Raw genomic sequence first — 26063 nt, 5'->3', positions numbered from 1 at the left:
AGAACCCGTCTTCTTCTTGTAGGAGGCCCAGCAATCTCTCTCCCCTTGGCTCTTTATCTCAAACGTGGAAATCAATCATGGATTTAGATAAATCTGGGTGCTTCCCTCCTTGGCTTGTCTTTCAGCATGAAGGAAATCAAACATTCTTCAGCATTTCTAAAGGTAGATTTGCTCGAAGAAACATATCAGAAATTTATATGAATAAGATATTGCACAGCTCTCATGGATGGTTGGTGATTTGGGTAAAGTCCGAAGACCTTTTACTTCTTCTAGAGCCTATCTCCATGGACACAATCAAGCTAGATACCTGCACCAGCACAGGAAACCTGTGATGGTCACCGATTCCCTTGTCGTCTCCCATTGCCTCCAACTGATCCCAACTACGTGGTCTTTCTTTGTAGCCATGATAGTCCATCCTTTCTGTTTTTTTTCGGCCAGGAGATACCACATGGAGTAAACATGATGTTGAAGAAGAGCACCTTATCTTCCATATAGTCAGCTGCAAAGGAAAGTTCTATGCCTATACTAGTGGAAATAAGGTTGCAGTTATTGTAGTTTTCCCTACTCCTAGATTTACCTTCCACAACTTAATAGTTTTTTGGATGGATTTTTCTACAATGAAGCGGGTGAAGGTGGAAAGCATCGGTGCTGATCGTATCTTCTTCTTAGGTCCTATTGGTTATTGTTCTTACACGACAACCATACAACCAGGGGGACTTAAGGGAGATGTTATCTACTTCTACTTCAGCTATAAAGCCTTTTACACATTCGACTTGGAGGACAGAAGTATCTCCCTCGATTTGTCTTGTCACAACAAAGTTGACGTTGCTCTTCGTGGCCCTCATTTTTGGGTAGCACCAGCCATCTCTTTTGGATATGGAAGTCAAAAAACTTATTGCTGCTTGAGATATTGTGCTAATAGTTAATTTTGCTAATATTGTCATTGTAGTTTTATAATAGAGTTCTTTATAAAAGGATGAGAATTTTAGTTAGTATAGATGTTGGTAAAATAAGGGCGAGCCTTGGCACAATGGTAAGGTTGCTCCATTGTGACCTAGAGGTCACAGGTTCGAGTCACGGAAATAGCCTCTCTCCAATACATGGGTAAAGCTGCGTACATCTAGCCCTCCCCAGACCCCGCAATGGCGGGAGCGTCATGCACTGGGCCGCCCTTTTTTTTTTTTTTTTTTTTATAGATGTTTGTAAAGTAATAGGGCAATCTAATCTAATCTAGTCTTCTCTGTGCTTGAAGGTCCCATCCAGCCACAGTGAACAAGAAAGCACAGAGGAAGAAAATGCAAACAGTAAGGAAACTAAGCAAGGAACCTCCATCCTCACCCCCACCATCGCTAGAAAAGAGATGGAGAAGATGGATGTGCAAGAGAGAAACTGGTCAGAGCTTCGAGAAGACATTATAGAGTTGATCAGATCACTTTTATTTCTGAGTAGAGATCACATCCATTTCAGTGGCATTTGTAAGAGTTGGAGATTGATCAACCCTCTAGTACGTTTATCTGGCAGACCACTGCTCTTGTTCACTCACAAACAAGATGGTTTGTGCAAGTTCTTCGATCCATCGTGTTACAAGATTTATGACTATGCCATCTCCCACCTAAAGGATACTACATTTCATTTCTCCAAGGATGGCTTGTTGCTGCTAGCTAATCCTGATTTTTCCTTTTTCTTATGTAATCCCTTTACAAATGAAAAGATCAATCTTCCGGATTGGAAGAACATCAATCATCCTTTTACAGAACATGAGCCTTTCAACATCTCATTCTCCTCTCAACCCATGTCTCCAGACTTCATTGTTTTCTGCATTGGTAACGCTGATTCCTCTCTTGTCATTATCTACATCTATCATCACGGTGACGAAAATTGGACTAAAATAGAATGCCAAAATCATTTGCCTTTCTTAGTAGGTAATAGCCACTCTGTTTATCATGATGGGCTTTTCTATTGGACATTGGATGGTAAGTTAGGGGTTTTTTATCCTAGCAAGTCCAATTGGATGGTTCTTGACAAACCTAAAGGGGTCAAATCAAAGGCCTCTGAAAATTTTATAGGTGAAAACTATATGGTAAAGTCTAATGGAGAGCTATTATTAGTATTCACATATGATATCAAAGGTTCAATTCATGTTTTTCTGCTTCACCGTCGTGAGATTCGCTGGGTGGCTGCCAAAGACTAGAGAAATCGAACTCTATTTGTCAGCCGAGGAAGACTCCAATGAAAAGCGGGATGGAGAACAAGATATATTTTCCCGCTTATCACCGTGATTTCACTCACAGTCACAGTTGCTTGTTCTACTCTATGGAAACAGAATCCTGTTCAATTGATTTTCACATGTCTAAGAAATATGTCGATAGCATCTGGATTTAAAAAGAGTCCTGTGCAATTGATTTACAACTAGAATGGTTGATCATCTAGAGGAAGTTAAATTGGAATAGAACTAGGTAATTAGTTTTGTTGGTAAGTTGTTTTTTTTTTAATGGTTGTTGGTAAGTTTCTGTGCATGCTCTTTTGTATAAGCCCTGAGTTGAAACTGGATGAAAACAATGGAAGGTATTTCTTTTTATATCAAGAGATCTACCATCTACAAATCCTTAAAAAATCAAAAAATTATTGCCCTTGTAAAAAAAATTTTGAATAAATATTTCTCTTTCATTATTTATTGTGTACTAGTTATTGCATTTGACCTTTAGTTTCCTTTCCCTTTTCAAATGATCTAATAATATTTTTTGTGTCTTTGATAATATGCAGTAATCACCCTAAACCCATGTACCTTGCTCAACAAAATCCATGTGAGCTTATGTGCTTAGGATATTTCAACTTAGTTTTGGATAGTGTAGTTTCTCTGGTATTACTACTACTACTACTACTGGGTTAAGGCTTTTAAGTTCTACACCTTGTTTAATCCATCTAATGAAGTCCACAGAACCACTGGAAAGGTCCTTAGGATCCCAAACGTCCAGATCTTAGCCCAAAGAGGGGAAAAGCACTCTTAATTTGTTAACAGTACCCACATATCTTGCCAACTGAGCTACCAGAATGGGGTCGAGCCTCTTTTTTCCACAGATTTTTGTATTTTCTAGTCTTGTGTGTGAGATTTCTTTGTAGTTGAGGGGCTAGGAGAATCTATTTATCCAATTTGAGGCCAATGATGCCCAGTTGGATTGCAGGAATTTCCTAGTAAAGTATTAAAAAGAAAATCTTTCCAAAATTTCTTGTGTGATGATAAATTCGCACCCCCTGGAGGATAATTCGCACCCCTTTAACGTGAATTGACGTCAAAAACACGTTACAGTGGTGTGAATTATCCTACAGGAGGTGCGGATTTATCATTGCCCAATTTCTTGCATTTCCATAGTTTTACTACAAATGAAAAACATAGCTTGAACCACTGTTCAAATTTTAGAGGGAACTTCAATTTGTACTGACATCCTTCTAAACGTAACTGTATTTTTTCTTGCAATCCAAATAGGGCCTAAATGGACGATAAGGAAATTAAAAAAAGAAGAAGCAATATACTATATTCATCAAGGAGGCTTTCACAAGTTGGAGAAGAAGAAAAAAACAACACCCTGAATTCATCAAGGAAGCTTCAACAAATTGGAGAGTTAGTATCGTCCATGGGGGGGTGGATTTTGCTCCATGGTCCACCTGTTTACCATCTATCAGTCGAACATCAACAGTTAGGATTTACCAAATGGTGAGATTTTTGTACAATAGCATCCACCTTATGGCATCTAGATGGGCAATCCCACAATCTGTCGCTCCATGATGGTACAAATGACTCGATCGCAGGTGGTTTCTTTGCAAAGCTATTTTTCTTGATGAAATCTTGGTCTTTCTCAACGTCTAAAGGATATACAAAGTAAGTCCCTGACTGTAATCTCTTCAGTTGCTTAGTTTCTTGAGCCGCTTTAGTTAGCAGTATATTCTCCTACTATGTAAGTATCAGTAAAGATATCACTTTTCAAGTGTACTATGGATCAAACCATCAATCAGGGTTCACTCTCGAAATAACATGCAGAGAGACTTGCAAATAGTTGTATGCCCACACTGAAACACATCATCCAGCTGACCCATGGAGTTCAGTCAATCCAGCAGAAAGTAGAAGAAAGGCGATAACAACAATTAAGTGTCTCTGTTATTATCTCACTGAAACAAATTACAGTTCGAGAAGCATCACCTTTTAAACTCCCATTTGAAGATTTGATTCTTCCAAAAGGGAACTAGATAATGAAGAAAGAATAGGAAGTGTAAGGTTACAGATCAGACATCAACTTTCCATTGTTACAGATGGAAAGAAGCACCTTTCTGCACAAATAACTTCATCTCTATGCTTAGCTCCCATCCTCCATATAGTCATGTACAGACTTCATACGTTACAGCACTAAATCACTAACAAAATTTCTTGCTTAACCAAGAAAAAACACATTATACCCAATGGATGATACAGCATTGGAACCCAACCAGTTAAAGGGATAAAGAAAAATATATGTTGGTCCTCTAGTTGGAGACCCAATAATCATCCAGCTCTAGGACATGAATCCCCAGGAATTCAATTTTGCCGCCTGATTGAACAGGATCTAACATGTTAACATAGCAATCGTTCTTGGTTTGGGGATTGAAACCAACATAAAAGGAACTGAGGAAGAATACCTATAGAGCAGAGGTCATGGGATAGCAACCAAGAACTCGAAGAAATGTTGCAAATTCCTGCACATGGACAATTCTTTGTATGTCATAACTTCAAAGTTAATCCCAGAAAAATCATATACCAAGTACTTCTGCATCCTAACAGGCCATCATTACTGTAACAACATCAAATTGAGCAGTTACATGCAAGTAAGTTTGTCACGCCCGGTAAAGAAGAAACGTTGTGATTACTAAGGACCAATTATTTGAGAATCTGATACAAGCATTTTGATATAGAAAAAAGGTGGCAATGAGTTATATATGATAGATGACAAGAAAAAGGTATACACTAAATTAATGTATGATAAATAGCTTTTTATGAAATGATGGAATTTATTAATCAATAGAAGAAAAAAAAACAAAGGTTGAATATTCATGTGAGACATCACAAGATAAGAGAGTGAGTAGCAGGTGGAATTATTCACTTGAAGAAACTACATTCAGATGACAATGCAATGGCTAATATCAGCAGATGTTAATGATTGATGGGGCACCTCATGGAGTGGGTGGGCATATCATGTGCAAGAAGGAGAAAACTGCATTCTAGAAGAGTACACGGTGTTGTTGATCTTTGGGTGTTTGCAAAATTTGAGCATATGTGGAGATTATTGTGCAAATGCCTTGTATTACGGCAGTGATTCTTTATCCCAAAGGGCTAACATACACCCCGAAAGGAAAATTCAATTTTCGGTTTGTGTTACAAGGGTATTTTCATAATTTCTCGATGTAGTGGTATTGATATATAGGCCATAAATTAGGGTTAGAAAACGTGAAGTTTTTTTGGTGTTTCTTGGCTGAGAGAAAAGAAAAGATAGTTGTCAACCCTAATTGAAATAGTGAAACTCTCTTCTCCCATGAACGTATCCACACTACTGACCCACCTAATCTCGTGTTTTCTTGCTTGTGTGTGCTTCTTAGGGGTGCAACGGGTTTCAACCCGGAAAAAAAAAAGTCGGGTCGGGTCGGGCTGAGTTCGGGTTCGAGTTGAGGGCTCGGGCAACCCGACCCGAGTGAAACCCGACAATTTTTTTATTCTAGTAAGCTTAAAAAGTCGGGCTGGGTCGGCTTGAACTCAGGACGGGTCGGGTTCGGGTTGGGAAAAAGGGCTCCCTCGGGTCGGGTTCGGGTTGGGAAAAAGGGTTCCTCGGGTCAGATCGAACCTCATCGGCTTGGAACTCGGGTCGGGTACAGGTTGAGTAAATGGTTCCTCTGGTCGGGTTCAGGTTGGCCTCAATCCGACCCGAGTTGCACCCCTAGTGTTTCTCTAACATCTCATCTTGTCGTTAGGAGCACAATGTGTTTGATCCTCTTATGAGAGATTAGAGATCTCTCAGTTTTCAACACCCTATATCAAGACACTGCTTCCACTATATCTAGAATACAAGGTGGCACTTTCTCCAACCATAATGCACTTGGGGATTTTATTTTAAACATAAATATATATCAGATATAAAGTTCACAGAATTAGTTATCTATAAGTTCATGAATTTTCAGACTGTGATGCAATGGGTTCCAATTGATTCTCTTTTTTTTTTAAAGATGACTTTATTAATGGAAGACCCAAACAAAGGGGACAAGATGTCCCCAATACAGTAATCGGGCACGTACAGAAACGTCCCTTACAACGAGAAATCTAAAACAAAAACGTATGCATCTATTCATCTACCCATCCCCGGCCCCCATTACACTTCCCGGAAGAGCAATACATATTGATTCCAGGTATACTCCCTGCTTAGCCAATTCGTCTGCCACTCCAATTGATTCTCTTCGGCCATCGAGTTTGGGAGAAACTTAAGGAAAAATGAAGGAGAAATTTCAGAGCTGCAAGAATTTCAATAAAATTGGGAGTGAAGTTGCCAATTCAACCAGCAGAAACCCTAGATTATAGAAAAAAAGTTTAAAATCCCAAGGGACTAGGGATCAAGGCTCTAAAATAGTGATAATATTTAGGATGGGGATATGAAATTATGAAGTTATGATCAAAATATGAATCACCAGATCAACCCTATATAATGGTTAGGATGGGGATATGAAGTTATGAACAAAACATGAATCACCAGATCAACCCTATGGTTACCTATATACAACACATAGACAGCTAGACACACATACTTAACACTATATTGCTAGATATTTGCAAGCAAACCAATAAATATAAGTTTGTGTAAAAACATACACATTAGCAGTGAGACCTGCTATGATCTCTTCTGTGGTCTTCTCGATTGAGATACGGGTTTAGCCTTCATGAGGTGATGTTGTATTGCTTCTTCGCTCATGACCAGCTTGGTCTGGGAGTGCTGTTTGGTTTCTCATATCTTCTTATTAAAATTCCTATCATTAAAAAAAGGGAAATGATATCAGCACAAGTGCACAACCATGTTTTAATAACTGCACAAACTCAGCTTGTCTTTTCCTTTGTAATTGGCTTGTGAGAGCTATTTGGCAACCGTCACAATCTTTGACAGCAATTTAAACAATAAAAGACAAGATGGGTTAGTGCAATAATTAAAACATGGTTGTGCTGATATCATTTCCCTTAAAAAAATATAGTTGCAATGAAGCAATTCAGCTACCTACAAGTTATGACATGTGACATGGCTACCGTATAGTAGATAGTAGATTCAATGTGTTTGAGTACCATCCCCAGCTTACTAACCAAACAAAAAAGTGTTCTCAATTTATTTGAAATGAGTAACAGTGCCAAAGATATAAAGTCAACTCTGTATTCCAAAATATAACTTAGGTTTTTGTAAATATTAAGCTTTGGATGTGATTACAGCTCAAAATCAGGATGTGACTACAAATCAATATCACATATGAAGAAATTACACTTTTCTTAGATAATAAATGATACAGACCTGTAGATGGCCCAAAGCATTTTGTGCACGAGGTTCGGCCATAGATGCTTCAAAATCAATAAAGAAAAGATAGTCGAAGTACCTACATTCAGAAATTAGTCACTTAGACTGAAGGAGGGATGTCATCCCAATAGAAAGATATACTTTCCAACATATTAAAAATCATTTCTTGGCCTAGGAATAGTCAGATTACACAAGAAATGTTTTAATTTTTAAACATCAATTGCAGATTTACAAGGAAAATGGTGCTCACTTCGCACTTCCAGTGTTAGAGTCATCAACAACCCTCAGCGGACGATTTCTTTGGGGTCTGCTTTCAATCTAGACAAGCATACAAAGGACGACATCATGAATTCAGTCAAGGTTAAAACGAATCCAGAAAAAATAACTAAAAGAAGAATATTAAACCCTCCGAAAGACACCTTTGTCAAATTAATGTTCCTCAAAGCAAACACAGCCAAAGCTTTAAATAACACTCCGGGTCCTTCTTCTAGAGTGAAGACAATGCTTGTCTGAAAGAGAAGAGTAAAAGTTTCAGCCTTGGAAAATTGGGATATCATTATAACCAAACAAAAAAAGGAAGAAGAAATAGTCCAACCTTAAAAAGCCTATCTGTTCTCGCAATTATCGGCTCTCTAGCCAGTATCAGAAAGCGTGTAATGTTATCGGACTCATCCTGCGAGTACATTAGGTGGTATTTAAATAAAATTAAAATACCCACAGGTAGTACTTAACTAAAGCATGCATTCTTCAAAATAAAAGTCCACAGAGAAATACATACAAAAAGTAATAAGAGTTAAGTAAAATAAAGAAAATCCTTGCCTGGATTCTTTCTGCAAGTATATTAAGCCCATATATTTCTGCAGCTCGAGCACTTGCAACAGCTCCGGTATCTCTTAGGCCATTTGAAGCTACAAACTGGCCCAAAAATCTCAAACTTAAGAAATTAATTTAAGCCAAAATATAACTAGAATTGAGGGAGTGCAAAAGAATCATCCATGGATCACCTGAGCAGCACCAGCAGTATCATCCACATTTTCTCTGATAATGTCTAACTTGCTCAGCGTGTTCTCACATTGAGAAAGAGCCTGCAAAAATAGTATCCAATATGTAGGAAAGATATAAAAATGGGAAGTGATATATCCACCCCTTATGATTACTTGGGACACCTAGCAGCAGTGATATATCCGCCCCTGTTAACCATTGCCTATTGGTCAAATTCCACTTGTGATCATAAATTTTTGTGCCATCTTAAATGGAATTGGACCAATAGGGGCGCCCTTTACTTCCATTTTTGCAAGGGCGCCTGTGAGTCTAGACTCCCTCTTTCCTTTAAGAAAGAAAAAAAATAGAGAAGAGAACCACCAACCTGGGGATGGCTTAAAACACGTTTTAGGTCATCCTTTGTCACGCCCGGTAATGCCAGAAGGCAGTGGTTAACAATCAACTGAACCTCACCAACAATGTGTAGCCTATGGCGAAGAAGCAAGTCATAATTACGGTGAATGCTTCCACCTAAAGAATTCTCAATAGAAAGAATTGCCTTATCAGCCAGCCACAGTTCGACTGCCTGCAAAACAGAAACTAGTATATGTAAAGGTGGCAGAGTGTGGATTGACTCAAATAAGACTATTTTATAATATTTAAAACCTGAAAAACAGCTTCAAACTGATCACAAGGAACGGCTTCACACCCAGGGTACGTTTCGAGGGCGGCAACCTCACTGTAGGCACCCGGTATACCCTACGTTAGTTAAAGAAATCATGATAAGAACAACAAGAACACTAAAATGATGCACATCCAACTCTTGTAATAGGAAATGATTTAATATGACAAGGTAAATAAAATTCAAACCTGATATGCCACTCGGACATTGGAACCATCCCTTGGAGAAGCAGAAAGATCGATTACAGACAATGGTCCTGCAATTCATAAAAATTACTGAGCCATGAAATGCATGAAAATGAAATTAAAGATCTGTAGCAAACTTGAGAAACATTTTGTCAGGGTTATACTGTTAGCTTCATCAGAAAAAACTTAAAATGGGAAAACTGGATGGAACAGAATGATTGAAAAGAAAAGACCTATAACCATATCTATGATTAATTTATGATTAATTCTTCTATTCAAGTTTGAGAGAGCAGTTAATAAACCCCCATTTATGCAGTTATTTGAGATTTGTCACGATCCATTTGACTTATGTTTTACCAGAATGGAGTAACACTTCCTGATATTTCTTTTCTCAATTTTTCTTGATATAAAACTGAAAATAAAAAACTAAAATATCTTGAGATACACCTCGAGAAAGTCCCAAGACAAATATTTGTGACTATGATTGGTGCGGGAGCATTCATCAAGCTAAGAGGAAGATGAAGGATACCAAAGAGAAGTATCAGCAAAAGAAGAATAGAAAAGAATAAAGAATGAAAGCGAGGCAATTTTGGTTTCCTCTTATTATTTACTCAAGTGATTCAATGGACTATAGAGGGCTTTGTTGTCACAAATTGGTGCAAACCCGGAGGTTCGCGGGTAATTCCGAAAAACTTAGGAGCTTAATGGGTTAATTTTCACATAAAATAGCACAACCAGCTCCAATTTCAAATTAAATGTTCGAGAAGTTAATCAATTCTATTGGGACCCGAGTAGAACTCACCCTCAAAAGCTAGCCGTTAAGGGTAGGGTGCCCGAATCCTTTTAAGCCCATCCACATCAACTCACTTATCCGATGTGGGATTAATTGCTTTCACGCAAAACCCCCAACAATCTCCCCCTCCACATGGAAGCACCGTGGACAATCTCGCCCCTCCACGCGGAGGCAACGTGGGAACTACGAGATCTTCCTCGAGGGATTTTTCCATCCTCGGAGGCATACCGGGGTTGCCGAAATTCTTCGCCAAGGGATTCTTCCGTCCTCGGAGGCACACCGGGGTTACCACTCCCTAGCTCTAATACCACCTGTTGTTGGGAATTTAACCGGGTAGAACTCACCCCCTAAAAGCTATCCGTTAGAGGTAGGGTGCCCCTTCCCTTATAACCCACCCACATCCACCAGTTTTTACCGATGTGGGATTAATTGCTTTCACGTGGAACCCCCAACAAATCCGTCTTTAGGGTTTTACTTCAGAGTTAGTCTTTAAAGAATTCTCATCAATGACCTTAAATCTGTCTAAGCATGAAATTTTCTAAAACAAGCCACACCAATAGATAGCAACAAAGATAAATATGGGCAATAAATGTATGGTCTAGGTACAATATGAAAATAAAGGAAAAGAGAAATCTAGGGCCCAAAGTAGCAAAACTAGATAAGACAGGCTCATGGATAAGGTATATGCAAAGATAATGTTCCTAAGGGTATCACTGGCTCAAAATAGGGTCTAATATGGTTAAAATGGTGCTAGGAAGGATCTCACCCAGAAAAGTTAGTGCATTGACCTCGAATCTTGTATGCCGGAAGTCCAAGAGGGAGGTGGAGAAGCTAGGAATGTCCGAAATAGTCCAAATATCCTCGTGTGAAGCCCAGACAACGAAATCAATGGGAAAATATGTATACACCAATAAGGAAAGAGATTAAGATCAAGATTAAAAAAAAGAGAGATCAAGATCAAGAAGAGAGACCAAGGAAAGAAAAGATGATCAAGATCAAGAAAAAAGGGAAAGAAGAACAAGATCAAGAAAAAAGGAGAATGGTTTATAAACCAACCGGAAACATGAAGAAATGAGAGAAAAATGGATTTAAGATATAAGAAGGGGAAGGGGAAGACATGAGATGGAATAATAGAAGATGAGAGATGAGAATGGGAAAGAATAGAAAGAAGAAGGTAAGAGAGTCAAAGAAAGATAAAGAAAGATGAGGGATGAAGTGAAGAGAAGGGAGAAGGATAAAAGGAAGGAGGAAGAAACCTTAACCTTGGGGTGCTATTCACGCTTTTCTCCAATAATGCTTCAATTAGGGCTCTAAAAAGGTATTTATAGGTGATATTTGCCTTGAGTGAGTGAGAGGGCGAGCCTTGGCGCAATGGTAAGGTTGCTCCATTGTCACCTGGTGGTCACGAGTTCGAGTCACGGAAACAGCCTGTCTGCAAAGCAGGGGTAAGGCTGCTTACATCTAGCCCTCCCGAGACCCCACAATGGCGGGAGCCTCGTGCACTGAGCCACCCCTTTTATTTGCCTTACGTGAGTGGACCCTATCAATAACCAATACGATATAAGAATTTTTAAGTCATAAATCATTGATAAATGATTTAAATACCCTTAGTGAAGCCACAATTAAATACTACTCTACGCTGCAAAATAGAAAAAATACCAAAATAGAAATTATCAAAAACAGAAACTATAAATAAAGGGGAAAGATTTCAGCCATGTTTTGATACATGGGCGCATGTATCTTGTCTTTTAGTATTTAATTGTCTCGTAAGTGCTTTTTGGGAACCGTAATAACCCTTCTACAGCTCTTTATATACTAAAAGACAAGATACAACATGTTTATGCTAAAATCATTTCCCTAAATAAAATGTCCCTAAAGATATTGAGCCATGAAGCCCCGATCACATCACAAATATTATGATGGTGGGTTGCCATGCTCTATGACATTTTCAGTCATTAGTACTTATTTTTTAGGTTTTGATAAACACTTGACAGTTATGCCGACTGTAATTACAACCTAAGTAAAACCACAGCATATGGAGATCAGTTGAAGCAAAAATGCAACAAATACAACTAAACTTTATGTGTGAAGGACAGACATGAAGACAATAATCAAAGCACTGAAAACATCAAAGCTATTCACCGGAAAAAAAAAAAAAAAAAAACAATGGGAGCCAATAAAAGAAAAATTGGAAATTCAGCAAATATCTATAACAAGATCATTCACTAATCTAGACATATATATCAGGAAAAAGCACATAACAAGCTTACTTGGAAGAGAGTTCAAATCCTTATGGAATTTCCTGGACACATGGAGCTTGGCCAGACCATCCACGGGGGATGAAGAAGACTTGCTCTCGTCTTCAACAGGGGTCTCGGGTTGAGCCAATAATTGTCCACCAATACTACACCTCCATTTTGAAGTCTCCCTCTTCCAATTTGAAGCAATCACATAACGTCTAGTGTCAAAATCACTCCTACCCAATTGATAAAAACACCCCTGTGAAGCAACAACTCTTGTCAGAGACATTTTCTCATCCAAATTGAACCTTTATTTTGCAGAATCAGACGAACCCAGATTAATGAGAGAATGATATTAAGAACCCAAATGAGAATTTCTCATATGGGTTTTTGGAGGAGGAAAAAATGAGGGGGCGGGGGGGAAGGTTGTTGGAGAAGGGAAGGTATTCTTGTAGTAGGTGAGCGGAATGTGAATGTTGGTAACACGTTGTTTTTCTCAGAATTCAGATGAAGGGTTTCTGTAGGGGGTTGATTGTGACTCTAATGTGCTCCAGAATCTAAAACTCATTTGATTTTTTATTTTTTTTTGGGCTTTTCCATTCTTAAAAAAGGTACAGGATTTCCGTAAATATCACTTCCCTAATTAAAAGGTGCTTTTGTATTCGCAAGTATCCATTGACTGAGATTTTATAGGATGCGTGAGGAAATTATTCATGGGGCACAACCTATTTAGGCTGTGGGCCATCTAATGGACGGTTTGGATCAGCATATGGTGCGGGCCATACCGTACTTTTTATTAATGTGAGGAGTGCGATTATCAAAATACAGTATCGGTGATATCATTTCCCTATTATACATTAGGAGGGATTTTCTAGCGTCCATCGCAGAAGGCATTTCGCGGATGGGCTGTTGCATGTCAGAGTAGCCACACATGCTCATTCATGAGGTAGCTGCTCTGACATGCAACAGCCCATCCATGAAATGTCTTCTGCGATGGATGCTAGCAAATCCCATATTAGGATTGTACGATTATCAAAATACAGTATGGTGATATCATTTCCCTATTATACATTAGGAGGGATTTTCTAGCGTCCATCGCAGAAGGCATTTCGCGGATGGGCCGTTGCATGTCAGAGTAGCCACACATGCTCATTCATGAGGTAGCTGCTCTGACATGCAACAGCCCATCCGTGAAATGTCTTCTGCGATGGATGCTAGCAAATCCCATATTAGGATTGTATGATTGGCATGATTTTTGGGCCGCAAGATATGCAAATCAAGGCCTATAATGAGGGCCCTTATTTCGATAGGGCTCACCCGTGTTCAATTGGAGACTAATGGGGTAAGAGGTGGGTCCTACAATTTAAATCCCACAATAGAGGGTTAGGTTAAGATAATCCAATGCACCCTCGGATATGTAACATATTCTATAGTGCTCTTTGACATGTAACATTTTATATTGCTCTTTGACATGTAACATTTTCTATTGTTATTTGTTGCATCAGAGTTGGTAGGAAGGAAGACAAGCTGAATTCAGGGGGGTCCGTAACAGCCCTCCCTCTCACATCATGTGTCCACAACACATCAATGAGCGTTTCTATGACAAAAGTATCCCTGCTTATTTGATAAAATAACAAATGTACGTCAACAACGTGGCAACATGATGATTTTCTCATGGAATAAGTCATAAGTGTGATTTGATTTCATTTTCTTGTTCGACTCCTGATTGTTTTTGCGAGCACTCAGATGAGAGTTCATTTTCCCTTATCCAACCCAACTTGTCACATGCCATTGATTAGAGAGCCAGATCTATCCATTTTTATTTGGTCTCTACCTCATTCACATGTACATTCTTCTCATCCAAAGAAATTAGTTGGAGGAACCTTCCCAGTACTCCAACTATGACTTTCCTGAGGAAGACTAGCAAAGTGACTTTTTTTTTTTAGTATTTTCCCTTGATCGTAATGCATGGGAGAAAAATGAGATGGAGAAAGACTTGATGCTCATTTTGTTCTAGATGGCATGGTTCCCTATAGTTTCATAGAACATCGTGATTGGCAAAGTACAAAATTCTATGCTTTGCTTTAACTGTTGGGAAGAAAAAAAAATCTTCTGCAGGTGCAGCAGGCTCATCTCTTCCCCATCCTGAGATTTCTAAAACCTGGAAACATGGGATGATCTCCTACTCTTTTGTTGATGGAAAGAAGGACGAGAAATCAGAAAATGACAACTGGTCCACCATAGATCGGAGGGTTGGGATCATCCTATAGAAATGATTTTTTTAGCACGACTTATTTACGTTGTGGCCCATCACATGTACAGTTCGGATAATCCTATATAGTGCGGTCCATGCAGTACCTTCTGAAAAATACGGGACTAAAAGGGCTTACACCATATAAAAACTCATCACATGGACGGTTTGGATCATCCTATAGTAAGGTCCATACAGTAGCAAGTGCAGGTTAGATTAAGTACTATTTTTGCACTTGCTGAACAATCAAACACAAATGCAATATATTTTTTTCATAAGGTTAAGTTTTGCATTTGTTGCAAATTTTAGACAGATTGATGAGAGGCTAAATTTTTGTTTTTGGCCTTTGATAGAGATAAATTGAAGTTAGAGCAAGAGTTGTGCTAAGAAAGATAAGCTTGGTTTTCATACCCGCTGCACAAAATTTAGACTCTAGACTTTTAAGATTGATCTCAATGTGTTTATTAGACAAGGGTGTTGTTATGAGTGGAGAGAGAGGGAAGAGAGAGAAAGAGAGAGCATCATTCCCTAGAAAATTACATTTGAGACTTTCAAAGTAAAGCTGATGTCACCTTCCTTTTTCCACAAAAATCCAATGGATTTTTTTTTTACTAGCAACCAAAAGGATTATGATAGAGGTGAGGTTATAAAGTTTTCATGTTCTTTTTTCCGTATTCAATTTTATATTATGATCTATTAGGGTCTGTTCAGTTGTGCGAAGGAAACGGAAAAAAAAAAAAATGACGTGGCAGAAGGAAATGGAAAGGAAAAGAAACTGCTAAGAAAGCAGTAGGAGTGCACATTCAGTTGCCAGGAAACGGAAAAGAAACAGCAAAGAAACAACAGGAATATGCATTCAGTTGCCAGGAAACAAAAAAGAAACAGCACAGAATATGTTCTTTACCACATATAAAGCAAGTTATGCCCCCTAAGCCCTACCAAATAGTCCACTAACACAAACACACTCACAAACAACAAAATCACAAATCTTCCCTTCATAAACCACCCATCCATAAACCATCCCTCCACAGACCATCCCTCCATAAACCATCCATCCAAGCACATCTACTTAAATTCATTTATCTACCACATGGAAGGAAAAAAAATTAACTATGAATAGTAATTACCTTGCAAATCATGGAACAATTCTGGAAAAGGAAGCTTAAATGAGGATACTAACCAGCTGCAAAACAAAGGAGAGCAAAAATAAATGAAAAAAAGCTACAAGTATCATCTCCTACTTCCAAAAGCATGTGAGAAAAACCATAGCCTAAGAGGAACTGCCATCATAAGCTGGTTCAAAATATAGACAATTCGAAGCCCCCAAAGACTAGAGATCAAACCACCTAAATTTGAACCATCGTATAAACCCCTAAATCATATTTAAGAACTTTGAATACATGAAAAGCTAAATCTGAACCCAAAAGAACAACATAAATCCCAATCTAAAAAAAAAAAAAAAAAATCAAAACAATGGCAGAGGAAGAGATTGGGGTTTTTTGCAAAACCAGAAACCCTAACTCCAACAATGAAAACCAGAAACCCTAAAAAAAAAAAATCAAAACAATGAAACCCTAACTCCAACAAGTCAAAACCAGATTGATGGTATTTGCAAAAATAAAAGAAAGAGAAATAAATTCAAAACCAGCTTTTGCCTAATATGTAAAAGAAAAAAGGAAAAAAAACAAACAAGATTAGAGTTTCTGCAAAAATGAAACAAAATTAAGCAACACAAAATCCGTAAAATACAGAGAAATAGATGGATCAAATAAAAAAGAAATGACGAAAAATATAAATCTATAAAATTGCCAAGCCCTAAAATCCCCAAACCCTAAAAAATGAAATCATGGTTTATTTGAAAATGGCAGAGAAAGAAAACATGGCAGAGAGGGAGCGAGAACAAGAGAGAGAGAGCAAGAGAGAGCATAGAACGAGAGAGAAACAGAGAGGAGAGAGTACCTGCGAGGAGGGGTTGTCGGCGAGGAGAGACGGCGGCGAGGAGCAACGACGAGAGGGGAGAGGACCAATAGAGACGGCCAGAGGGGAGAGTACCAGCAGAAGGCTAGGGCTTTTTTTTGTTCTAAAAAAAATTGCAATTTTTCGTTCTCAAAAAGTTGTGATGCATTAGTCAAGGAAAATACCTCGATTCCGTGTGTTTTGGTCAGATTTTTGGTCTCGGAAAGGGCCTAGATACGTGGGATAATATGGATTCCACGTAAGTTTATTTTCAGCGCGCTTTCCGTATCCGCCCAACAAAACGTCCATTTTAGAGAGAATCCACGGAAAATGGGCCCCTTTTCCTTTTCGAATCCGTTTCCCATGCGCAACTGAACACACCCTTAAGCTTTTTCTACTGTTACAGCCTTACAGGTGAGGTTAGATTGGAAGTTTTGAGGTTAAAATGGAAAGTTCAGGTTAGACAAAGGATTGAAAATCTGCATGGAAACTATTGCAGGGCTAATAAGCTTACAAGACTTACGTTTCATAAAATTAGGTTTTGGTTTTTTCGGTTAAGTTTTATTTAATCACAAGAATCAGAATGGCAGTTCAATCCGTACTGTAATTAGAGAGTAGTAAGAGTAGAGCAGTGAGATGTCTTCAGCTTAAAACAATGTTATCTACCCATCAACACAGATATGTGATCTGTCTGTCTGTGCATGCACACCATGGTTTGACACAACGGGATCCATAAAACCATTCACACCAGGGATTGAGAATCACAGAAGTTGAGAATCAGAGAAGTCATAGTAACCCGTAAATCAAAAATAAAAGTTTAAGGGAAGTACACATAAGAAACTCAGTTTCAAGAACATGAAAAAGCAAGCATTTGATTAATTCAAAATTCCATTTTGTTCCATATCCAAATGCAAATATTGGATGATATATGACAACAGCCCAAAATAATCATTACATAAATAAGTAATGATAACAAGCACAAGTTAGATAAATAAGTAAAATAAGAACTCACTCATCATCTTCATTTCTCATTTTCTTCTTCTTTTTCTTCTTCACTTCACTTGCAGTTTGAAGATCACCCGTGTTTACAGCTTCTTCAATCTCCGTCTTTTTCTTCTTTTTAGCAGTTCCATTCTGGTCAGACTCAAACCCATTCACACCATTCACTTTTTCAGAAACCTTCTCTTGCTCTTGCTCCAGCTCCTGTGCCAACTTACGTTTCTCTTTCTTTTTCCTTTTCCTTTCAGTTTCGGGATCGGCCGAAGCATCTCCATCTGCGGCTTCCATTGCTTTATCCTCTGCCATAGGCTCCCCATCCAACGTTTCACCCTTCGATTTCTTTTTCTTACTTTTCTTCACGGAAACTTCAGTAGGTTCCTCATCTGCACGAGTTGATGCAAGGATTGAAAAAAAAAAATACATAAAACAAAACCGGATGAAAAAGTACAAGTTCCAAATATACGACACATCAACGCATGGCTGAGAATGTTAGATTATGTCTTCAAACAAATGTCGATGAGAAGGCCAATTTTGGTAGTTAGTGGTGAACAGAACCAGAGGGCAAAGTGCAGAGATCCGTAGGATTAACAAAACCGAACAAATAAATATGATCCCCATGATAAAAAAATATTTAAAAACAATAATAATAATAACTAAAGCAGGTGATCATTTGCATACCGTTGGTTTTAACTTGTAAATCTTGATCGGAACCAAAGAGCAATGGATGGACGCTATAGAATTCATAAAAATGAACCAACGGATTTGCTAGGGACCATCGAAGAAGGCATTTCGCGGACCAGCTGTTGCATGAGAGTGCAGCCACATAGGCTCATATTTTGTCTTATTCATTTAACGCATCTAAGGTGGCTGCTCTCTCATGCAACAGCTGGTCCCCGAAATGCCTTCTGCGATGGTCCTTGGCAAATCCCATGAACAAATAGATGTAATCCCCATAAGAAAAAATGAAACTAGATGATCATTTACAAATAATTGGTTCAGCTTGTACATGTTACAACTTAATGCTCACAAGTATCTGAGCAACCAAATGCTTGGTTGCAAACCTATAACCATAGTTACAAAATTCTCCAAACAATTGAAAAAATCTTGCAAGGGTCCCAGATTTTTATGCCTGGTTTTAAAACTCAAGAAGTCTCAAATAATTCAAGAATTCTGACATTTTACAAACTACACATAAATTTTTACAATCACACAAAAAAAAATCCGAATTAAATTCTTATTTGATGAATACTTCATCATTTTCTCATATACCATTTGTAAATATCGCATGAAATTCAAAATTATAGCAAAAATTATTGTAGTGAAAACTGAACCTCCATCATAAACGCATGCACTTAACCTTCATTCCATGCTTTCTGTTGTGTCATATTTATAAAATTTACATATATAGTAGAACTATGTGACAGAGAGATTAAGATAAGGCATATCTCTCTCTTTTTTTGAAAGGTAAGATAAGGCATATCTTGTCTAGGCAAATTTTTTGAAATGATACATTGATGCCTTTATTCCCATGTCTACAGGCTACTTTATCACCTACTTTGTTTTCACATTTTACCACGAGACAAGATCTTTCTAAAGAGATTCGATTCGGAAGGAGTTGATTCGGTTGGCCCTCCTCCTTTCTTTTAGTCATCTAGACCCGACTTTCTCTTTCAAATGTACGCAAATTTCACGATTTTTCTCAAACATATTCCATTATATTCATAGAGGCTCGGAGGGAAGTGGGAGGGAGCCCTATTCGTAAGTGCGCTAGCGGCGGGGTTCGATAAAGTTACGGCGCGCTAGCGCGCCCTCCTTTTAAGGCTAATAAGGGCGTTTAGGAGCGCTAATAGGGGCCCTCTTAGCCCTTATTAGTAACATCGAAGTGCGGAACGCGCCAAACTATGGTAGCTGGATCTTTACCAATAGCCTCCTCTTATGTCCAGAGCTCTCTTTGGCTCTTTGTCTTAACCAACCCTGCTCAAAGAATAGGTTTGCACTCTTTCAGCAGCAAGACGTGTAGCGGACCTTGCCCCTTTCGCCCGCGCCATCTGCTCTCTTCCCCTCCCGGGGATATTACACTCCGAAAGCTGGATATCGAGACAAGAATGGCTTCCTTTTAACAGGTGCAGTTTGCTTGGACAAGGGAAGAACACCAAGCCGAAGGGGAAGCATTTCACAAGCATTTCATAAATGTTCTAAACATTTGCCTTGCCAATTGTTTCTTGGATCCAAAGTTTGTAACAGTGCTTGCTATGACTATTTGACAGTTATAAAATTTTTGTAGAACATATAAATTCATAATACAATGCAGAAAGCTTGGTTGGTTAACAGTTTATTTATTTGATAGTGTGAAAAATATAGTAGAGTGGTACATAAAGGAAGGGCCCTTACCTTCTCTCTCTTGGGTGTGTTTGTTTAATGTACTATCGATAGCTGCTTTCATCACATCCAAGTTCTTGCGAGGGGCAATGCCCTTGTCATAAAAATCCAATCTCTCCTCAACCTGTTCACGGAGCTTTTCCCCAAAAACAGTGGTATTCATATCTGTATACACAAGATAACAGTACTGTCATCCAACATAAACCCATCATATGAAATAAAAATTGGTAAAAAATAAGACCCTGCTAAACATATTATATTTCAGAAATACAAGGATAGTCTTACCTGAGAAACAGTCAATACGAGATGCAATAGAACACTTATTTGCAAGATAACGAGCTAAACGGCCTTTGTTTCGTGCCGATGCTCGGCCAATAAAAGAAGAATGAAAAATAAGGCCATACTTCGGGGTGTTCCCTCGAGTTTTCAATGCCCTGCAGACCACCAGCATCAATCTGAGAGGCCATAATGTGAAGGACACGGTAGAAAAATTATGAAAGGAAAAAGAAAATGCCTGAACACAAAATATTTGGAAAAGGGAAAAGAAGAAACAAAGTTTGCCATGAAGCTGATGGAAATTTGCAGCATTTTATTTACCCAATTCAACAGAACAAATCGGGACCAAATATTATGGAAAATTTATACTGTTTTGTCTGTGAACCTTCATTATCACCGACCAGATTCCCAAGAAGAGGTTTTGAATTTAGACAACAAACAGTAAAACATACTACCATCTTTAATTGTAAAAGAATAACATGGCATAACTTTCAACAAAGTGTGCCTGAACAGAAACTTTTTAAAAGCATGGATATTGTGCAATGGTGCTATCCTGGACTGTTTAATAACTCTGAGTCAATCTTCAACTCACCCGAGTCAACCAAGGTTTACCTTGGCCAAGTACTGATTCGAATCAGGGTTTTGCTCTATGGTTTTTTTTTTTTTTTTTTTTGATATGGGTCTCTACGTTGTTACCATGACTCATTTGAGTTGACTCGGATTTACCTTGGCCAAGCTCTCGTTTGTGTTCGACCTTTTAAACACTGTTATCTAATGAACGGCAAGCTGGGATGATGAATCAAAAACCTGAAAAGAGCCTTTTCTGCGCCAAGGATCTGAAGAGTAGAAGAAGGGCACTTGGCCAGATTCGTAAGACTACCAGCATGAGAAATCAAACGGGCCCCAACAACTTCACCAATTAGAGAAGCCAAATTAGGTGCGATGTCATTCATTTTTGTGACAAGATATTCATAGAGCTTCTTCCTGTATTCAGAAAGGTCAAGTACCCTCTGAGCAAACATCTGGACATTAATCAAGTCGATTGGAGATAAATCCTGTCCTGAAAAGACAAACTCGAGATTAGTACAACATGAGACATATCATTAACAAAACAAATTAGTTTCATGAGATTTACCCATAGATGCTTTAGCTGCTTCAACAATCTCTTTTGCCTTGTCCTCATCACCAAGTATATCTGCTAACCCTGGAATCTTATCCTCCGCCAACTCTGACTTGTTCTCGACAAATTTTGCAACTTTGGCATATAGGTAGTTATCATTGACAATCTTCACTAGTTCTGGGAAATGCCAGGAGTACCACTCTCTGCAGAAAGGTGGTGAATCCAATAAAAAACTTAAACTGTGTTTATAGTAAATATGTATATATAGAGAGTGAAAGAAGCATATTCGTGCAAACATTTGGTGTTCATTACGACCTTCTCAATTGGTTATGGTCGCTAGATTGCAATCAAGTTCCGGATGCCAGTTTTAGTATGCTGGTTGGAGAATAATTAATGGAGCACGACACAATCTCAGAAATTGTAATGATGAATTTCCAGCAATTTGATAAAAAAAATTGGAAACTACGTTCGTTTATCCTAACTCACAAATGAGGAGTTTTAACCTGCGCTAAACGGACATGAATTGACTCATTTCAGACAGAGTAAAAGCATACAATACAGCTTTCCAAACACCCCTATACAAGGGCATAACTTACTTGAAACGACATACCCTTACATGCAAATGGTTCATGTGGCAAAGAAAAATGGAACAATTTAAAGAAGTCCGTATGAAAGAGAGCAAAGACAAAGGGATGCCAAATTGCCAATCACTGTATTATATCTCACTTCCCTGTGCTGCAAATCATGCCAAACTCGGTAGTACCTGAACTGCCCTTAACCGAAAAAATTTAACATGCTTGCATCACTTCAAGGAAAATCAAAATTTTTGCATGCTCCTATCCATAGTTTTAAAACTCCCTCGAATCCCTTTTACCTTTGCCGTGTTTTGCGTTTTGCCACCATGTTCTACGTTTTGCCCTACAGAGTCGATAAAAACTCCTTTGACTCTCCCTGAATTATGACCGCACCAACCGAGTACTCAGCCGCGTCAACCGAGTACTCGACCACAGCGTGCCGAGTCAACTAGGATTTCCATTGGTCACGTTCCGCGCCGCATCCACATTTTGAAACACTGCTCCTATCATCATCACTATGGCACATTAAATCCAGTTTTTAATAACAAACTAGGATTTGAAGTTGGCAAGAGGTAAGGAGCCACAAAAAGTTAGCAAAGTAATTCCGATCCAAAGCTGCAAATCAGACCATACCCTCTCTAAACAGTATAAAAAAAAACTCACACCACTAGTAACAGTCTCCAACTGATACGGATGTGGCAACATCAGGGAAAGTAATGTGGAGGAAACGAGTTCAATTGAGATTTCTTTGGAACAATCATTTTATGGGTTCACCAGCAAACTGTAACTCCAAAAAACAAAGTAATGTTTTCATCAGAGAATTCACTGGTATAAGACTGCAAAGGTAACTAGCAAGAATGTAATAGCAATCCACCCCTCTCAGTCTATGAAGAAAACTTTAGTGTAACATATTCACAATAAACATGACTAAACTTAGTACTGCACGCAAGATGGGACCATAATGCCAAACCCTGGCATTATTGGGCATTGGGTAGTCATGTCTCCATACTCTATGCCCCATACTTTAAGGCGAAAAAACTGCTATCATTAAGAACCCCCTTTTAAATACAAAAAAATTGCATTAAAGCAAACTTCCACTCAGCCATTCAAAGGCCCCATCCATTTCTTCCAAGTCCTATCATCAGGTTGCATCCTTGAACATGAGCATTGCAATATCCTCAGCATATAACCTTTCAATATCTTCCTTGTGACATAGTAAGCATAGTCATACATGAAATTAGGAATGCCGAATACCTGCCTAAAAACACTTCATGGCAATACACTAGTGCCATGTGCGAAGTGCAAACACAAAGCAACAAGCATGATAGTGAGAGGTTGATTATAATGTCCCTTATTAGATTGGTAAGCAAACAACTCAGCTTAATGACATATGCTTTTGGAGACATTCAATTAATCAATTGATTTTACACTATTAACTAAATTTTCCTCTCCCTGTCTATTTTCTTAATGAAATCGTCCACTATCATATAGCAGCAAAAATATGAGCAGAGCAATAATATAGCAACCATTTTGTCTTAATGGCACAAATTTTGCCACCATTTTCAATGCTAGTGATACTCAGCACATGAAAAACAGCTTATGCATGAATCAACTCCTAACATTTCTCAACTTTCCACATTAAGCAGATTAGGGTCAGGTACATGGAGTACATGTTCATTATATTTCTACACAATAAAGGTTGAAACTTGAAAGAGGATTCTACTAAGAGATACTAATATAATGACCAAAAATTCTAAAGTACACATTTAAGGAAAAGCTTGAATTCGAAAAAAATATATGACAGACAACTAACCTGACTCTCATCGAAAATGAATTAATATCTTTGTCTAGAGTATCAAGAAGGAAGATGGCCTGAATAACCATATTATCAACTCGGTTAACATTGAACTTGACTTTCGCTCGACTGTAGCTGTGGCCCAAACCCAGCTGAGCCTTCTCCAAGTCTGATGGCTGTGAAGGGGAAAAAATGAGGAAACAGCTAACATTCATATCCGACTGAAGAAATAAGAAAAATCAGACGCACACCTTTAGGTCCTTGATAAATCTATCAAAATGCAAGCGTACTCCGCGAAGGAGCTCAAGAACAAACTCATTGCTTTGACATGGAATCTTGGTAGTTTCAGAAATTTGCGAACCAACTTTCGGCTCTGCAACTCCAAGACTGAACTTAGCCTTCTTTCCTTCCTTCACCTTTGGGAGATTAAGCTCCAAAAAGTTCCTCAATTCATCAGTCAAAAGCCCTGAAACCCCAAGTACACAACGAAATTTCCATGATTTTAAGCTCCAAAAAGCCTAAGCAATAAATTCCACAAAACACTATAATTCCATAAACAGAAAAAAAAAAACCCATGAAAATGTAAACCCTAACCTTTGAAAAAAAAAAAAAACCCTTTTTGAAATCAGATGGATCCAGAAAACAGAAAATCCCTACACATAATCTCTCATTCTTGAAAAAAAAAAGTATGAAAAGAGCTCTCACTATTAATCTGCCACAAACAATTTGCATGATTAGCTAATCCTAAGAGATTAAAAATAAAATTGCATTAGTGAAAGCTCAGTAACTCCAAATCAGAAAACCCAATTACTAAAAGCAAAAAAAAAATAAAAAAATGTCCAAGCACTAAAACACTTAACCAGATCCTCTGTCAAAAGGATTAAAACACGTCCCCAGCTCACCTTCAAAAGCACCAAAACTCCTAAACAGAAAACCTCATCATTTAAAATAACAGTAACAGCAAAATAGAGAAACCCCACCAAACAGAAAAAAAGAAAAGAAAAAAGGTTTAAACAAAACAAAACAAACCCTTCACAAATGCATAGGCTGACACCATAAAACCAATCCAATAACACAAATGATATCCACACTCCCTCGTTATAGTAATGACACTTCTCATACGCTCACCTTCAGATACGGCGTTGCATTGGTTGAGAGCGTCCAAGGCCGAAGAGAAGGGGTGAAACGCGGCAAGTTTCACGACTTTTCCAAACCGAGTGAGATCCAGAACGGAATTCCGAACAGCTTCGGTGTTCTGTCCGATTTCATCGATGCCGTGAGCCAGGAACAGAGAAAATCCAGAGGCCGATTCGAAGAGAACATACAGCGCCATCGAAGAGAGTGAGAGATGGTGTTGAGGTTTAGGGTTTCTCCCCCTCTTGTTTTCTAGAGTTTTGGAAAGAGCAGTTTTTTTGAGTCAGGGTTCTCAGGGTTTAGGGTTTCTCCTCCTCTTGTTTTCTAGGGTTTTAGGAGCGAGGAGGGGGAGCAGCTTTCTGAGGGGGGTTTTAGGGTTCAAGACAAGGTAGTACCCTACGCGTGATGACATTTTCTTCTAAGAGTGCATGTGGGGCCGCCTGTTTGATGATCTGAACCGTTCATCTGCGTCCCAAAACTCTATGAGGCAAGACGATCCTAGCCCTCTAAAGGTTGTAAATGCACTGATAAATGAAAAAGGTACTGATCCATGTTTGAGGCCCGAGCCATATTCATACAGCTAACTAGAAAAGGAGTGTCATTGCTAAAACAGGGAGTGCCCCTTCAAATCAATCAGTGGATGTTTAAAATGGATGGAAAAGTTTAACTAAGGGGTGGCAACGGGGCGGGTCGGGGCCGGATGTTGGGGTCCCCTTCCCCTTCCCCTCTGCGGGGAATTTTCCCCCTCCCCTTCCCCTTCCCCTCTGCGGGGATGGTGGGGAATCCCCCTCCCCTCCCCGCGGGGAATATCTAATCCCCTTCCCCTTCCCCTCCCCGCATCCTTCGGGGACAAAATCCCCGCCCCGCCCCCTCTTTGGAACCCAACCAAACCAGCAAACAGAGCTTCTTTCTTCTACGTTCATTACAGACAATATTGTGATGAATGCTATGATTCTATTCATGTGATCAACAAACAGATAGATAAAATAAGAAATGCATGGATGAGACAACAAACATAAATAACAACAGGACCTCATCTTTCAGCAATTTTCTGCATAAATTATGGAATGATAAATAGGAAATGAGCACCAGGATTACCTTCATTATCAGGCAGCCAATGTGCAAAAAGTAA

At 38.7% G+C, this 26063-nt stretch overlaps 2 protein-coding genes across 6 annotated transcripts; both read right to left on the bottom strand.

The window, feature by feature from the left end:
- Nucleotides 1–4131: 4131 nt before the first annotated feature.
- Nucleotides 4132–13084, bottom strand: LOC143884144 (arogenate dehydratase/prephenate dehydratase 1, chloroplastic-like). Of its 5 annotated transcripts, none has more exons than XR_013252754.1 (13): nt 12477–13083; nt 9417–9484; nt 9213–9305; nt 8932–9132; nt 8570–8650; nt 8385–8480; nt 8161–8238; nt 7985–8074; nt 7816–7883; nt 7563–7644; nt 6881–7035; nt 4669–4725; nt 4132–4595 (listed from the first exon to the last, which is right to left on the bottom strand). XR_013252754.1 is itself a non-coding variant. In XM_077387559.1 (12 exons), the coding sequence occupies exons 1-11, from the start codon at nt 12733–12735 to the stop codon at nt 4669–4671; spliced, it is 1173 nt and encodes a 390-aa protein (XP_077243674.1). In that variant the 5' UTR covers nt 12736–13084; the 3' UTR covers nt 4132–4595. The 5 variants fall into 5 exon arrangements, 2 of the variants coding, with proteins under 2 accessions (XP_077243674.1, XP_077243673.1); XR_013252753.1 differs by having other exon boundaries at nt 4132–4580; XR_013252752.1 differs by having other exon boundaries at nt 4132–4725.
- A 4414-nt stretch (nt 13085–17498) lies between these two features.
- On the bottom strand, nt 17499–25452 carry LOC143884143 (nucleolar protein 56-like). Its single transcript, XM_077387557.1, has 8 exons — nt 24926–25452; nt 24049–24263; nt 23816–23973; nt 21443–21630; nt 21115–21367; nt 20317–20465; nt 20044–20196; nt 17499–18035 (listed from the first exon to the last, which is right to left on the bottom strand). The coding sequence occupies exons 1-8, from the start codon at nt 25128–25130 to the stop codon at nt 17662–17664; spliced, it is 1695 nt and encodes a 564-aa protein (XP_077243672.1). The 5' UTR covers nt 25131–25452; the 3' UTR covers nt 17499–17661.
- Between the last annotated feature and the right edge of the window lie 611 nt (nt 25453–26063).

The sequence above is a fragment of the Tasmannia lanceolata genome, unplaced genomic scaffold (genome assembly GCF_043159265.1).
Source record: "Tasmannia lanceolata isolate RefF3 unplaced genomic scaffold, GAP_Taslan_0.1 ptg000008l, whole genome shotgun sequence".
In the NCBI taxonomy this organism is placed as follows: Eukaryota; Viridiplantae; Streptophyta; class Magnoliopsida; order Canellales; family Winteraceae; genus Tasmannia; species Tasmannia lanceolata.
Note: the sequence above shows the minus strand (reverse complement) of the source record. Positions and strands in the feature narration are given on the sequence as shown.

Coding starts and splice junctions, on each gene's coding strand:
- LOC143884144 (XM_077387559.1), bottom strand. CDS start 12,735: ATGTCTCTGACAAGAGTTGTTGCTTCACAGGGGTGTTTTTATCAATTG. Junction 8,075..8,160: donor GAACAGATAGGCTTTTTAAG/GTTGGACTATTT, acceptor CTTCTCTTTCAG/ACAAGCATTGTCTTCACTCT. Junction 7,884..7,984: donor GGAACATTAATTTGACAAAG/GTGTCTTTCGGA, acceptor ATGCTTGTCTAG/ATTGAAAGCAGACCCCAAAG.
- LOC143884143 (XM_077387557.1), bottom strand. CDS start 25,130: ATGGCGCTGTATGTTCTCTTCGAATCGGCCTCTGGATTTTCTCTGTTC. Junction 24,264..24,925: donor ATGCAACGCCGTATCTGAAG/GTGAGCGTATGA, acceptor TTGGGGTTTCAG/GGCTTTTGACTGATGAATTG. Junction 23,974..24,048: donor GATTTATCAAGGACCTAAAG/GTGTGCGTCTGA, acceptor TCCCCTTCACAG/CCATCAGACTTGGAGAAGGC.